At 39.1% G+C, this 15,090-nt stretch overlaps 1 protein-coding gene across 5 annotated transcripts in view; it reads left to right on the forward strand.

Annotated features, from left to right (window-relative positions):
• The window catches only part of LOC109403600 (cGMP-specific 3',5'-cyclic phosphodiesterase), a 400,426-nt gene that overhangs the window by 302,975 nt on the left and 82,361 nt on the right, over positions 1-15,090 (forward strand). For 4 of the 5 annotated variants that reach the window (XM_062847017.1, XM_062847018.1, XM_062847021.1 and 1 more), the window contains 3 exons: positions 11,751-11,996; positions 12,053-12,318; positions 12,503-12,544. In XM_062847017.1, coding sequence (XP_062703001.1) covers positions 11,751-11,996; positions 12,053-12,318; positions 12,503-12,544 — 554 coding nt within the window. The remainder of the gene's footprint in view (positions 1-11,750; positions 11,997-12,052; positions 12,319-12,502; positions 12,545-15,090) is intronic. The other variant, XM_062847019.1, reaches the window with a different exon arrangement.

The following is a 15,090-nucleotide window of genomic DNA, read 5'->3' on the forward strand; positions in this document are numbered from 1 at the left end:
TTGCATCATTCGTCAAAAGTTCAGCTTGTTCGGAGTTCCACGGGCGGCAATTGAAAATATTGATCGTCTTCAACTTCTTCTGGAGTCTCCTCAGTAGTTTGATAAATGTTCAAAAAACGTGCATCCCGGCTAATGGTGATCTGATTCGATTTCGTATTGATGAACCGCCATGCTTTGTGCTGCTGTGAATATCCCACGAAAATCAACTTCTCGGCCTTCGCATCAAGCTTCGTCCGCCTAGCATCCGGCACGAACACGTACGCTTCGGATCCAAATACTTGCAACATTCTCATGTCCGGTTTGAATCCATGCCAGTTTTCAAAAGGTGTTCGCTCAGCTGACTTGGTCGGCAATATATTTTGCAGGAAATTCGCAGTGTTGATGGCTTCTCCCCAATAGCGGTTATGCATTCCAGCCTCCAAGAGTAAACATCTCGCCATTTCAACCAACGAACGATTTTTGCGCTCCGCAATTCCATTTTGTTGTGGTGTGTAGGCCGTGGTAAACTCCTGCTGGATCCCTTCACGCTTCAGAAACTTTATCAACTCACCGCTACGATATTCACCACCTTGGTCCGATCTCAGCTTCTTCGGCGGTCTGCCAAATAGGGTTCTCATCTTCAGCACATAATCTTCAATTGCACCAGCAGTTTCCGATTTCTCCCGTAACAAGTACAGCACGGTATATCTACTGTGGTCATCAATTAGTGTGAGAAAATACCGTCGACCTCCTGGGGTTGCCGTCCTCATTGGTCCGCACAGATCCGTGTGTACCAAGTCCATCACCGCTACTGATTTCTTCATCGCTTTCTTTGGAAATGGCAAACGAGCAAATTTTCCAGCAAGGCAAGTTTCACACGTGATCTTGGTGCCACAGTTACGTATCTTGATTCCAGTCGCCAGCTGCCGGTGTTCCAAATCTTGTATTGCTTGAACGTCACGATGTCCGAGCTTCTTATGCCAGTCATGAATACACTCCTTTTCACAGCATTCAACTTTCATTGCATTTGACCGCTCCACCATTCGCAAGTGATACAGTCTATTTCTTCGCACAGCTACAGCAGCGACTCGATCCTCCCGTGCAATGGTACACCCGCTCTGATCAAAAATGACTTTAGCTCCTTTGGCAACCAGCTGTCCCACAGAAACTAGGTTCATATCTAAGTCGGGAACATACAGCACCTGAGTAAGCGTAATCTTCTTGGCGACTCCATCTTGTCCGTAGCAATCCAACTGGCAACTTCCGACACCTTTGACCATAGCTTTTTCACCATCCGCAACGGTCACGAATCCTGGCGTTCCTGCGTTCGGCTCTTGAACCTCCTCGAAGTATTCCAAATTAGCGCACATGTGGGAACTTGCTCCTGAATCAACAATCCAGTGATCGGTTGGACCTTCCCTCGCACTGAATACGAAGGCTTCTTCCTCAGACGCCGCAACTCTCGCTTTCGGTGGATTCTTGAAGGTTCGCTTGCTTTCATGACTTCCAAACTTTTGGCTTCGAGCATCGAGATCTTTGTCCTGCTTCGTCAGGAGCTTGCAATCACGCTTCTTGTGACCAGCTTTCTGACAATGATGGCACACGATTGTCTTCAGCTTCCCATTTACCTTGAGAACCGATGAATCGGCCGGAACAATTTCTTTCCACTTCTGTACCTCATTGATGATCTTGTCCTTCACGAACGCCAACGTCAGTTCTTCATCGGAGTGATTCTCCAGGGTTGTGGTTAACGCATCGAACGAACTCGGAAGGCTTCGGAAAACCAGGACCACTTGAAGATCGTTATCCAGTTTCGTTCCAGCATTCGATAGTTTCTCGAAAAGGTTTTCAAACTCGATCAAATGTTCTACGATGTCGTCCCCTTCGTTGAATTTCAGGTCGCAAATCCGCTTCAGTAGGTGTACTTTGGATGTCAGAGACTTCTTCTCATGCTGCCGTTTCAAGTTTGACCAAACTTCCTTCGCTGTCTTGGTGTTCCGGATTAGGCCGTGCTGACTCCGACTGAGCAATAGTCCAATGGTCGCACGCGCCTTTTGATCTCCTTCTTCCCAAGCCACCAGCGCCGCAGCATTCGAACCATCAGCAGCCGCTGCCGGCTTCACTCCCGGTTCGACGAACTTCCATAAGCCTTCTCTCACCAGCAGGAATTCGACTTCGAGCTTCCACGCATCGTAGTTTTCGTTGTTGAGCTTGATGATTCCTGATCGTTCCATTTTCGAGATTTAAATCCGCAGGCCCATAACCTCTTGGACTATAGTGAGACCGTAGATCGGTAGACTAATTAAACAACAGGTCTTAACTGGTTGACGAACAGAACGATAATAACTATTTATTGCTGTGTGCATTCAAAATGCAAATATCAAATGCGGAAGCACCAAATGCGGTAAGATTTTCTTACAAGTAACCCGATGTCAGTGAGAGCTTCCGAATCCTAGGTTGGCGGTGATATTGGCTATGGTTGCTACGTTGCCTTTGGTAACATGTGTTACCGCGTTTGAAGCGCATTTGGGCACCGTTTGCATCTTGAACGCACACAGCAATATTGAACTATCAAATATTGTCACTGTTTTTCAGTGCTTGCTTGGTTGCTAAGGTTGTTCTCCGTCGCCTTCTTGATTTGCACCGCCATCAGATTTCCGCTAGGAATTCCTCCACGATTGTCCCAAGGAAACCCTACAGGACTTTTTCCAAGAATTTCTCCAGGAGTTCCTTCAGCGATTCCCCATGAATTTCTACAGGGATTCCTCTAGAGATTCACGCAGGGATTCCTCTAGAAACTAAGGATTCCAGGAATTCTTCCAGGGTCTCCTCCACAAATTTCTCTGAATTTCCATCAGGAATTTGTCCAGAAGTTTCCTAGGTATTCCTATAAACTTCATCAGAAATTTCTCCATTTTTTTTCTTTGTAATTTATTGAGAAATTCTTTGAAAAAAGAATTCATTCAGAAACTCAACGAATTCATTTTAAAACCATCCTAGGAATCAACCAGGTATTTTTATTTCAAGAGTCAATTTCTCAGAAATTGATCCATTGATACTTTCAGAAATCCATACCAGAGTTTCCAAGGTACATCACCTTCGAATTTCTTCATAAATGTTTTGAGCGATTTCTACAGAAAATCAAAAATTAGGGATTCCACTAGAAATGTCGCTCTTCCTCGGTTTCTTTCAGAAATTTTTCCAGGGCTTCCTTCAAATATTCCCTCGAGAAATTCCCTATAAAAATTCCCTAAGAACACCATGAGGTAGATTTCTATGGGCTCCTTCTGAAACTCATTGAAGGATTACTTCAGAAACTATTTTTGGAATTTGTTTAAAAAGTTCTTCTTAAGTTTCTGCAAGAAATCCGTCAGGGGTTTTTAATGGGAAACTGCCTCATTATATCAAAGATATTTTTGAATTGCTCTGATTATTCAACACAGGAAGATTCTAAGTACTAAGCTGCACGACAAAATCATCGCGAGCGATGGATACCACACTTTCATATTTTTTCAGTGGTATCTTTAGCAATTTTTCCAAAGTTCTATCAGAAATTCGCAGACATTTTTTCAAGAATTGCCCCAGGTATTCCATCAAAAACTCCTGCAGGAATATGTACTGCAGTTCCTCCAGGGATTTGTACCGAAAATAAAGCAAAAATTCCATCAGAGATTTTTGAATCATTACTTTGAGTGGTTCAGGCGAGAATTACTCCAGAGATTCCTGCAGGAGTTCAAGCAGAGACTTCCTCAGAAATTTCTCCATGCAATTCTACAAAATTTTCTCTAACATTCTCTCTACAGATATTTCAAGGATTTCTTAAAAAAATATTTAAAAATACTGTTTAGGCATTTCTACAGGAATTTCTTTAGAAATAACTTTAGATTTTTTCTAGGGATTTTAACTTAAGCTTATTTAGGTGTTTCTCCAGGTTTTTTTCAATAGAAATTCCTTTAAAAAATACGACCATAAGACTCCAGGATTACTTTCAGAAAATTCTCCAGCAGTTTCACAGAAAGATTTCCTCAGGTTTTTTTTTATAAAAACTCCTCAAAAACTTGATAAAAGATTTCCTTAGTAGTCTATTCAGATTTTTCTTCAAAAGTTTGTTCAGAAATTCCACTTGTTATTCCTTCTTTTCTGTTGAATTTCTTTTGGAATGTCTAATCTTTCAGAACTTCCTCCTCGTATTATTTCTGAAACTTCTTTCAGAACTTCAAGTATGTCTCATGATACATTCTATAGAAGTTTAGTTTTAGCGAATTCTTCAAAAACTTCAGCAAGGGATTACTCTAGAAGTTCTTTTGTGGAATTTATTTTTATAAATTCGTCTTTATTTTTTTTAATTCGCCAGAGACTCCTTTAGTAATTCTTCCAAGGATTCCTTCAAGAATTATTTGTGAAATTCCTTTAGGATTTGGATATTTCTCCAAGTTTTACAGAAGATGCACAAAAATTACTGGAAGGTTTTTTGAATGAATCCCTGTAAGTATTTCGGAAGAAATACCTGGAAGATTGTCTAAAGGAATACTTAAGAAAACTTCTGATAAAACCTTTGGAGATTCCTAGAAGAAATATTAACAAAAAAAAACTCCAAGAATTCTTTGACAAACTCCTTCTGAGTTCAGCTTTTTCTCCAGTTGTTTTTTTTTTCAGAAGTTCTTCTGAAAGTGAATGATTTTCTGAAGGAATCTTGTTATAATTCATCCAGATATTGTTGCAGGTGTTCAAGCAAAGACTCCTTCAGAATTCATCCATATATACTTCCATGCATTTTTTCAGTTATTTCTCCGACATTTTCATCTAAAGACAACTCTCACAATTTCTCGGATTGTTTAAGAAATTTCACGTCCATGGATTGCCTAAGCATTACCTTTAGAAAATGCTCTAAGAGATTTATGAAAAGATTTCTCCAGGATTTTTTTTAAATCCACAATAAACTTAACCAAGAGTTTCTCCAGAAATTTCTCTTGGGATTCCCAAGCAAGGTACATGTTTGGAATGTATAGACGCATTTCTAGCATTGTGTTAGAACTACGACACAGAAACCTCTATAGAACCAAAACCTGCTTTGACATAATTCTTATATGACATGCGTCATGTTTGGGGAATTTCCTCGAGATTTCTTCAAATATTCATCTAGAAGTTCATTGAGGAGTACTTCTTGAGATTTCTACAGGAATTCTACTGAAGAGTTCTTCTGAAATCCCGTCAGAGATTCTTTCGGGAATTTATTCTCGTATTTCTACTGAAATTTCCTTATAGCTAAAGAGACTTCTTTACAATTTCATACATTTTTTCAGGAATTTCAGCAAATGATAACTCTAACAGTTCTTCATTTGAGCTTTTTTTTCTAGAAATATCTCTTAAAATTTCGATAAAAATCCTACAAAGATTCCTTTGATGATTCTTCCAAGGGTTCCTTTTAGAATTCTTTGAGAAATTCCATCAGGATTTGGATAGTTTTCCAGGGATTTTCCAGGCATTCTTTCAGAAGCTGCAGAAAAAAATAATTGGCAGAATTCTTAAAGTAATTTCTAAAGAAATACCTCGAGGATTATCTAAAGGAATCTCTTAAAGAACTCCAAGTGAGCTGAGAGTTTTTGAACAATTTTTATAATTATTTGGAAGGATTCCAGGAAGAAAATTCAAAAGCAATTGCTAAAGTTATCTCTGGAGAAATTCCTAGATGAATGCCTGGGAGATTACTTGAAGAAACTTCGTAAGATACCTCCTAAATAGACGTGTGCGCCACCGCGCCGCGCCGCCGCCGCCGACGATTTTTCCACGCCACCGCCGCCAGTCAAATTGACCCGGCGCGCCGCTGTTCATATTTTTCCACGCCGCCGAACGAAATTTCCCACGCCGATGAGAAAACGACAAAGATTTTTTTTCTCACCAACATTTTACGAATCACATATTTAAACCTGATAGCAATAAAAGTGATATTTTTTAAACATTTTATATTGTTTTTTCTTGTGCATATTAGGCCTATTTTTATAAATTTCTTGTAAATCTTTTGTAACATTTTTTCTTCCATCCGAAAGTTTGGCGATGAGATAAGAAAATCAACGCTTTTCTTGGACTGAAAGCCGAAATCCTACGAGAAATAAGTCAACTTCCCAGTCGAACCTCTACAAGTTTTTGTATAGGACACCTCTGAAATTATCACACACTTCGCAATTCCTCCCTCCTCAAAGCGTGGCGTAACTTACGGACTTTTGCCTTTCAGAAAAAACTCCAGGAATTATATTTACACATTTATCCCAGGGTTCGTTCAGGAATTCTCCCTTCGGTCTTCTTCTATAAATTACTTCGTGGAGTGTCCCCAGGGCATTCTTCAGAAGTTCTTCCATGATTTTGTTCAGTAATTCCAGTAGACATTCTGGATTCTGAAAGCAATCATGTAGCTCATAAGTTCCTCCGGGTATTCCTCTACGTATTTCACCAGTAATTCCTCCTGAAATTCTTCCAAAGATACCATTAGAATTTTTTCTTCGGATTTTTAAAGAAATTGAGAAATATCTTCAGTAACAGTTTCTAGAAAGTTTTACATACATTTCTTTGGAAATTTCTAGGAACCTTTACAGAAGATATAGTATGTCTCCAGACAGCCCTTCAGGGATTTCCTTAAAAATATGATCATGAATTCCTCCGGGATTTTTTTCCGAACACCCTCCATGAATTTTGGTAAAAGATTTCTCTTGGAATTTTTCTAAATATTTTTTAGTAAATGCTTTTAGAAATTCCTCCAAGGGTTTCTGAAGTTTTTTCTGAAGAGTTTCCAAAAATTTCTTTAGGAACTCTTTCTAGAATTATTTCAGAAAGCTCCTTGGGACTCTTTCGCATAATCTTCAGGAATTAGATAAACAATTTATTCAGAAATTCCTCCAAGAATTCTTTCAGAAATTCCTCCATGGATTTCATTAAGAGCTTACTACAGATACTAAAGATTTCCTTCTGAAATATCACTTAAGACTCCTTCAGTAGTTCAAGGATTTTTCATGAATGTCAGTAGGAGATTATCTTAAACATTTTTCCATGATCTTTTTTTTTTCATTTTCATAATTTTCAGCTATTCCTTCGGAAATTCTTCGAAGAATCCCCGTTTAAAATTTCGTCAGGGGTTACCGATGAAATGCCTAGAAGGTTTCTGTTTGGAATCCCTTCTGAAGTTCTTTCAGAAATAGTCCCAGTTAGAGATTCGTCCGGGAATTCTTTGAGATATTACTTAATACCATAGATATTTACAGAAGTATTTCATGAAGTCACATAAAACATGTAGGAGTTATTCATCGAGGGTTACCTGAAAGAATTTCTATAGAAATGTTTAAAAATTTCCTGATTAGATTTAATGTCATTGAAACAATTTCAGAAACAATCGTTGGAGGAGCTCCTGGAAAAGCCCCTGGGGGCTCCTGAGATTTACCACATAAGTTCAGTCAATTGGACGCAGTGGTTTAATTTCCCCAACAGAGGGGTGAGAAAAAAAAAGATGTCTTTGGAGGAATTTGTAGAAGAATTTTATGGGAAATTTTCGGAAATTTAAGGAAAAAATACTGGAGAAGTTTTGGATAAATTCTCTGCAGGCATTTTTAAAGAAATTTTCTGAGGAATTTCTGAATTGCATCATGAGGAAGTTTCTGAAGCCATCCTTGAAAACAATTCATCGGGTATTCGTGCAGAAATTGCAAAGGTACTAAAAGAATTCTTAAATAATTCCCCTAATGGATTGTTGAAGGATGATTTGTAAAAAAAAACCCTGGAAGAACTCCTGGAGATATTCTGGATTCTTGAAAGAATTTCTTGCTCAATGTCCGCATGATGTTGGTGGAAAAACTATCTGATACAATTTCCCTAGAAGAACTTGTGAAGTATTCTTGAGGGAATCGAAAAAGAAATGTTCTGGGAAACTGGCGAATGCTGTGCAGTAATTCTAAGAAGAGATATTCTTGAGATATTCCTGGAGAAAAGTCAAGAAATAAATCCTGAAGGGATTTCTCAAGGAACTCCTGAAAGAATCTTTGAAGGTATTTTTTAAGGGTCACCGGAAAAAAAAAAATTGAAAGAATCCCGAAAGGAAGTATTCTATAAATCTCTGGAAAATTTTACGGTCCCACCCGTGAAAGAATATCTGAGGAACTTCCAGGAAGTCCTCTGCAGGAACTTCCAGAAGAATCTATTGAGAATTTTCTGGAGGAATTCCCGAAGAAACGTATGACAGAATCCCTCAAGGAATTCCTGAAAAGAACCCTAACAGAACTAAATAAATCAGATTTTAACATGACAGAACAGGTTTAAAATGAGTTTAAGAAAAAAATATCTTAGAAGAGACGTGCGACTTTGTGAATTTCTATCGAGAGGAATCCTTTGTAAATTTTCTGGTAAACGTCCTTAAGGGTTCTCTCTGAAATTTATAGCATAACTCATGCAAGAATAGTTTTTATTAAAATTTCTGATTTACATACGTTTAAAACTTTCACACAAAATAGATGAAAATTGTACCAAAATGCAGGAAACCAATTATTCTGTATTGACGTTTTTAAAATTTTACTGAAAAAATAAGGTCACGCCGATTACGCCGCCGCCGCTGCCTCAAATTACTATAAGCGCCGCCGCCGGTCGAAACTGCTTCGGCGCACACGTCTAAAATACCTAGAATAAAATCGATAGAAACTTCTATAGGGTCTCTGAAAGTAATCCCAAGGGAAAATTGCTTGAGAAATTTCTGGCGGGATTCCTGTAGAATTGAGTTAAGAAATTTCTAAAGGAATCTCCTAAAAATATTTGCAGAAATCCTTACTAAAACTGCAGCAGACACAGAAACTGTTGGAATTATTTAATAAATCCTCCAATCAATTTCTGAGGGTTTTCTTAGCAAATTATTACTGTATGGAGACATTTTGAAATAAATCTTGCAAAGGCAAAAATAAATCAAAATGTTTTTAATGAAACTTTGGAAGAATACCCGGAAGATTTTCTGGAGAAATTCCTGAAGAAAAATGTGAAAGAATTTCTGAGGATAGGATAGGTCTAAATAAACCCTAAACAATCACTAGGTGTGCTTAAATCCTATACAATACATAGAGGAGCCTGGAGGAAAAGGGTACTTGAAAAAAATCTTAAGGAAATCATAGAGGAATTTCTAAAACAATATCTGAGTGCTTGTGAAAAAATACATCTAAAATTGCATCTATTAAGGACATCTTTGAAACAAATTCCATAGAAATGTTTTTGGAGAACATTCTGAAAACAATTAGGATGCCTTCTTAATTCCTAGAGCAAAATTTAAGAAACTTCTGTACGAAAGTAATTACACTTATTACAGGGAAACATTACTGGAGGGATTCCTATAGAAATCCGCAAAGGAATTTCTGAAGGAATCTGTTAAATATATGCAGAATTGTCTACTTTAAAATGGTAAAACCATTGATGATTCCTAGAAGAAATTATTAAAACAAATTTCGGAGAGATTCCAGCACAAACATTTCTGAAGGAATTTCTCAAAAATGTCTACAGAAATCCATACAAGGGTAATGGTGGAATTCTTGAAGAAATCCCTCAATAAAATTGTGAAGGATCCCTGAGGGCTTTTCTGCCGGAATTAGTTCTGTCTGGATAAATTTTAGTAAATCCTGAAGAAAAAATAAATGACAGAATACCTGGAAGAATGGACATTATTTGGGAAAAATCCATGAGAATCACCGAAAAAATGTGAAAGAATTCCTGAAGATAGATGTGAATCCTGAGAAATTCCTGGAAAAACTTCTAAAGAAACCCCAAGAGGAATATCCAGAAGAAACTCTTGGGAATTGTTTAGAGGAATGTTTGAATAAATGCCTGACAGAATCCCTGAATGTATGGAGAAATATCTGAAGAAACCTCTGGATGAATTCCAACAGTTATTTTTAGAAGAGTTCAGAATTTTTTAAAGGAATATTATAGAGAATTTTATATATAATACTATCTCCGAATCTGTGTGAAAAAAATCGTTGGAATGCATATTTTAGGGGAAAAAAAAATCCGCATAATAATCCTGGAGAAAATGCTGAAAATATTCCTGGAAGAATTCCTTCAAAAATGTTTAAAGAAATACATGTAAGAATGCAAGCATGAACTTGTGTAGCTATTCTTGAAGAAATTTTCTAATTAATCTCTGAAGAAACCCCAAGAGAAATTTCTGAAACACCCCGTGAACTAGTTTCAAGATTGATATTGTTAAAAATTCCAGAAAACTTTCTGAGGCTTGAAAGAATCTTTGGGAAAATTTTAAAGAAAAACATCAATAGAAATGGACTTTAAAGTGATACCTGGAGGAATCTTTGGAGGAATTCTTGCTGAAATTTTTCTAGGAAATCCTACAAGAATATTCTTAATATAAAATTTCTTTTTTTTTTATAAATCCTGAAAGAAACCCTGAAGGAATTTCTGTGACTGTCCCAGGAGGTAATCGTGCAAAAAATGCCCATGAAGTGTATGGAAAGGAATACATCTTTAAATAAATTTTCGGAGAAATAAGTTGGGTAAAAACACTAGACTTTGCCCACTCAGAATTCTGCTTTAGTCTTCGCCACTTCATACATAAAAAATGGAATTTGTAGAGAGGGGGCAAAGACTTGAGCAGTGGCGAAGTCTAGTGCTTTTGCCCTATTTGGAAGAGTTCTCGCTGAACTCATTGGAATTCCTTCAAGAATGCCCCTTTACGGTAATTACGGAATAATCTCGTTAAAAATAATTTATGCAGGGGTTTCCCCAGAATAATACTTAATTAGGCGCAATATTGAAGTACCAGTACCAGTAAAAAGGGCGCATGAAATTAGGAAACCTTGAGTAACCAGCTTTTTCTTCCTCTCCACTAAGGTTCAGGGCCCCTCCTTCTCCTAACACTCCCTAACCTGTAGTGGCCTAACAATGATCGCAATTCCCTGCTCCCCTCGATCTGGGACGGACTGACCTCATCTGGTCCACCCTTTTTTTCTCTTTGGGATGCCTGGGATGCCAACTTGCCAGCATTTCTGCCTTTCACACTCGGAGTTAACAACTTCCTGGCCTTGCGAGCGCCACCGGTTAGCTCCTTTACCTCCTTACCTCGCACGCTTCTAAAATTGCTTGTTATAAGTAATCGTGCCTGGCTACCTGCGAATACGAAGAACCTCCATCTGGGTAGACTCCGGCACCTTCAACTTCAAGGGCTTCGCTGCTGCCGCAGTGCCATGAGTTTGTCATGGTCCTGCTTGGCCGCCATCGATTATTTACGAAGTCTTAACCCTCTACTTCCCATGGTTGCTCTAGAGCACCATCGATTTTCGACGAACTCCGGACAAACGGAATTAGATGAATATGATGCAATAATTTTTAGAATATGGTTATAACCTCATAAGGTTAACCCAACTACTACCTACTTGTTTCAATAGTTGAACTATTGATAAACAATCAAAAACCTATTGATATACAACCAAAATTTTTTTCATTGATTTCGAAAAATTTAGTGAATTTGCAATAACTTTTGTTCTACCACTTTTTTCGGAAACGCTTTTTTGGCATAGATATAGTCGTTCAAAGTCGTGGGAAGGAAAGGGTTAACAAGCCCTGTGGTCCTTGCTTATGTTCGTCTTCGAGGACGCAAAGTCATGGAGTCAAAGGAAGCGAGAAAGCGTGCGTGGGTTGCTTTTGGGCTATTATTTATGTTATTGTGAAGACCTATTCCTCCTAGTTAACCTTCCTACATGTGTAATAAAGGTACTTAATCATTGTTTTCTCCCTACTTTCAGCGTTGGACGAAGCGGTTCGCCGGGCCAAACAGGACGAACTGATTATACCCTTCGGGGTGGGCATTGCCGGAACCGTTGCTCAAACGAACGAGACCATCAACATCAAGGAAGCCTACAAGGACCCTCGGTTCAACAGCGAAGTCGACCAGAAGACCGGCTACAAAACCCACCTCATCCTGTCGATGCCGATCTGCAACTACGAAGGCCAAGTGATTGGCGTAGCGCAAATCATCAACAAGACAAACGGTGAGTTTGTGAGATTGGAGGTTTGGAAGTATGTAATATCCGGAATCTCCTGACAGGATCGCCCGAATTCACCGAACGGGACGTGGAAATCTTCCGGCGCTACCTGACGTTCTGCGGTATCGGGATCCAAAATGCTCAACTGTTCGAAATGTCCGTCCAGGAGTACCGTCGGAATCAGATCTTACTGAATCTGGCGCGAAACATCTTCGCCGAGCAGAACAACCTGGAGTGCTTGGTGACCAAAATCATGACTGAGGCCCGCGAACTGCTCAAATGTGAACGCTGCGCCGTATTCCTGCTGGATCTGGACTGCTGCGAAGCGGTAAGCTCCATCTAGTCCCAAGCACTTGCGATGGCAAGTTTCCTCAATCGACTGAATATTCATCTATCTATATTCTATCCTTCCCCACCCTTCGCGTGTGTACCAACTACCCCACTCCACCACCAACCAACACGCTCCCGTTTGAAATATGCAACTCCAACTCCTCCAACCAACCTCCTCGTAGAGTGCATGTTTAGATCTGGAAAAGAATCAATATAGGTTCAAGGTAATTTTCGTTGTTTGGTAACTTCATCAAAAAAATCCGGCACTGCGAAGCTTTCTGCGTGTAAAGTCATCACCGAAAGAGCACCTCAATCAAACCGGCAGATTTAAGCTTTGCACACAAATTAGCACCACTTCTTCCTAGGGGGTGGGCAGGAAGGAGAGAGGGGAACCTCGATAACACTAGTTTACAAAATAAAACGAAAGTCGTGAACTTCTGTCAACGACCAAAATTTTTGAAGCACAATTTAGCGCAGATTTCGAAACCGTGCTTCAGAAAATTTTAAGTAGAACAGTTTTTGAGTTTTAGCTCAATATTGAGTTTTATAACTTTTTAAAATATGAAATTTACTAAAATTCAAATATCTTGCGTTTTGTTCAACCAATTTGAAATCTTTTTCCATAAATTAAAAGCTGAATACAACACCATTCGATCATCTGAATGCAGGTTTTGCGTCAGATTGATGAAATTCAAGATATTGGCAAATTTTAGAGGCGATCTCCTTAAATTTTAGCAAAATTTCCAAAAATATATGAACAAATGTATTTTTTTCAATAAGACAAAAATAATTTAAAAATTCTTTCTCAACGTTTATTTGACATATCATATGTAGGCGAGTCACAGTAAAAAATTCAGCACAATTGGAGCATTGATTACGGAGAATGAGATGTGTGAAGTAAGCGACTTTGCTTAAAAATAGAACAAAAATCGATTTCAAATCATCAACCTTGTATGAAAAGTCGAAAAAATTTCCGCTCTACTGTAATTTTTTTCCTTCGCGTTTTCGAACTCAGGGCATTATTCTACACCAAAAATGATCATCAGCTTACCGAGTTCAAAAATGCTGTAAACTAGTGTAATTGGCTGGGAAAATGGTCAGTCAAATATGCAACACCGCACCGGGGCGTCCAGCACTGACCAAATCACGCACAGTTTGTGATGTTGCCTGTTGGCTTTTGCCTTTTTGCGTGCCCATCAACATTAGCCGCGGACCATTTGGCGCGGACTGTATTTTTCCAATGTTGTGGTGCTGATGGCTTTGGTGGTAAAATGCGAAACGGAATGGACCTCTACCGACGTTGGTTGGTTGTTTGATGTGGAAACAAATCAAAAAGTTTTTCCTTGCATTGTGGGAGATTAGTTGGTGGAGCTGGCATGGGGGGATTGGGAATTTTTGATGACTATTTCACTGGTGGGTATTTATGTTCGCAGGTATATTGTCGAAAACTTTTCCAATTTTCGGCTTTGGCTTTTTCGAAATGGAATTTGAATATGGAGCATGGGGCAAGAGCAGTCAGCCCTAGGACCGGTTTTAAAAGTATTAAGTGTGTTTTCATTGTTTCAATGATTTTGCCAGACAAATGCCGTAGACCTGCACAACATCTTTAATTTATTTCATATCATTGTAGGTTCCTTGTTCACAAATAAATAAAAAGTATTGGATCGTGTTGGATACTTGGTGGGCTACAATTCGCTGCGTTGAATCTACGCCGAATAAAGCGTCCTTCTTCATTGGACTCAGTCCTGAGCCAACTGATTCTAGTCTCCCTAGACGTTGAGTGCTCTTCTAGGTCCCCATCAACCAAAAACATTGTGTACGCTGCCTGCCACGAAGGCACCGATCGCTTCCTGATTCTCTACTCAATATTGTCTTCATCTGTCGTTCTTTCGGCTTCCTTGTGACGTAACCAACCCAAATTAGCCGTACGTGTTTGATCAGTTTGACCGTATCTTCTTCTTCGTTTCCTTCTTCAAGCCGTAACGTCTCAACTGGAACAGAATCTGCTTCTCGAGCACGTCTGTATGTTCTGTGAGCACTTCCACAGACATCAACTGGTACTGTCCTCTGCCAATGAACATTTTGCATGTGTATATTGCATGGCAGGCAAGATAATACTCCAGGCCCAAGGAAGACGCCCACCAGGAATCAAGCCCGTTACCCTCAATTGTGGCTATAGGGGTCCTCAGCTTGAGCTTGAGTTTGATTGACCACCCGTGGATGCTACTCCAGTATCGCCAGACCAGCTACACTCACACAAGGAATCAATGAGATATCTGCCGTGGACTAGCAGGCATCTTCAGAGTGTGAGTGTTGATGATCTTCTATTTTTAGGCAACAATGGCATGTGATGTGGGGAAGGGGGAGGAAGTGATGATTGCATTCGTTCGTATTCACAGCAGACCGAATATACCTCAGCAGATCGAATATATCAAAATGTTTTTTTTTTTTTTTTACTTAATCATTTATTTAAGGCTCATGCGCCAACAGGCATAACGGAGCCGAATCCAGTTAAAACTATTTACAATTTCATGTTTTTGTCTTATAAACTATGTTAGTTTTGGGAAACCGAAAAACTCGCGGCTTGGTCGAGGTTAGGGGGAACAAAAATATTTGAGGAAAGGATAGGGTGATGGGGCTTTTCATTGACACGTGGCAGCTTGGTGTGGCGTGTTGCTGCTGGTCGAACGTAGAGTGGACATACAACCTGTAACGATACATACAGACGATTTTTGAAGGGACACGAGGTGGACAAGTGGAGCAACAAGAC

The sequence above is a fragment of the Aedes albopictus genome, chromosome 1 (assembly GCF_035046485.1).
Source record: "Aedes albopictus strain Foshan chromosome 1, AalbF5, whole genome shotgun sequence".
Lineage (NCBI taxonomy): Eukaryota > Metazoa > Arthropoda > Insecta > Diptera > Culicidae > Aedes > Aedes albopictus.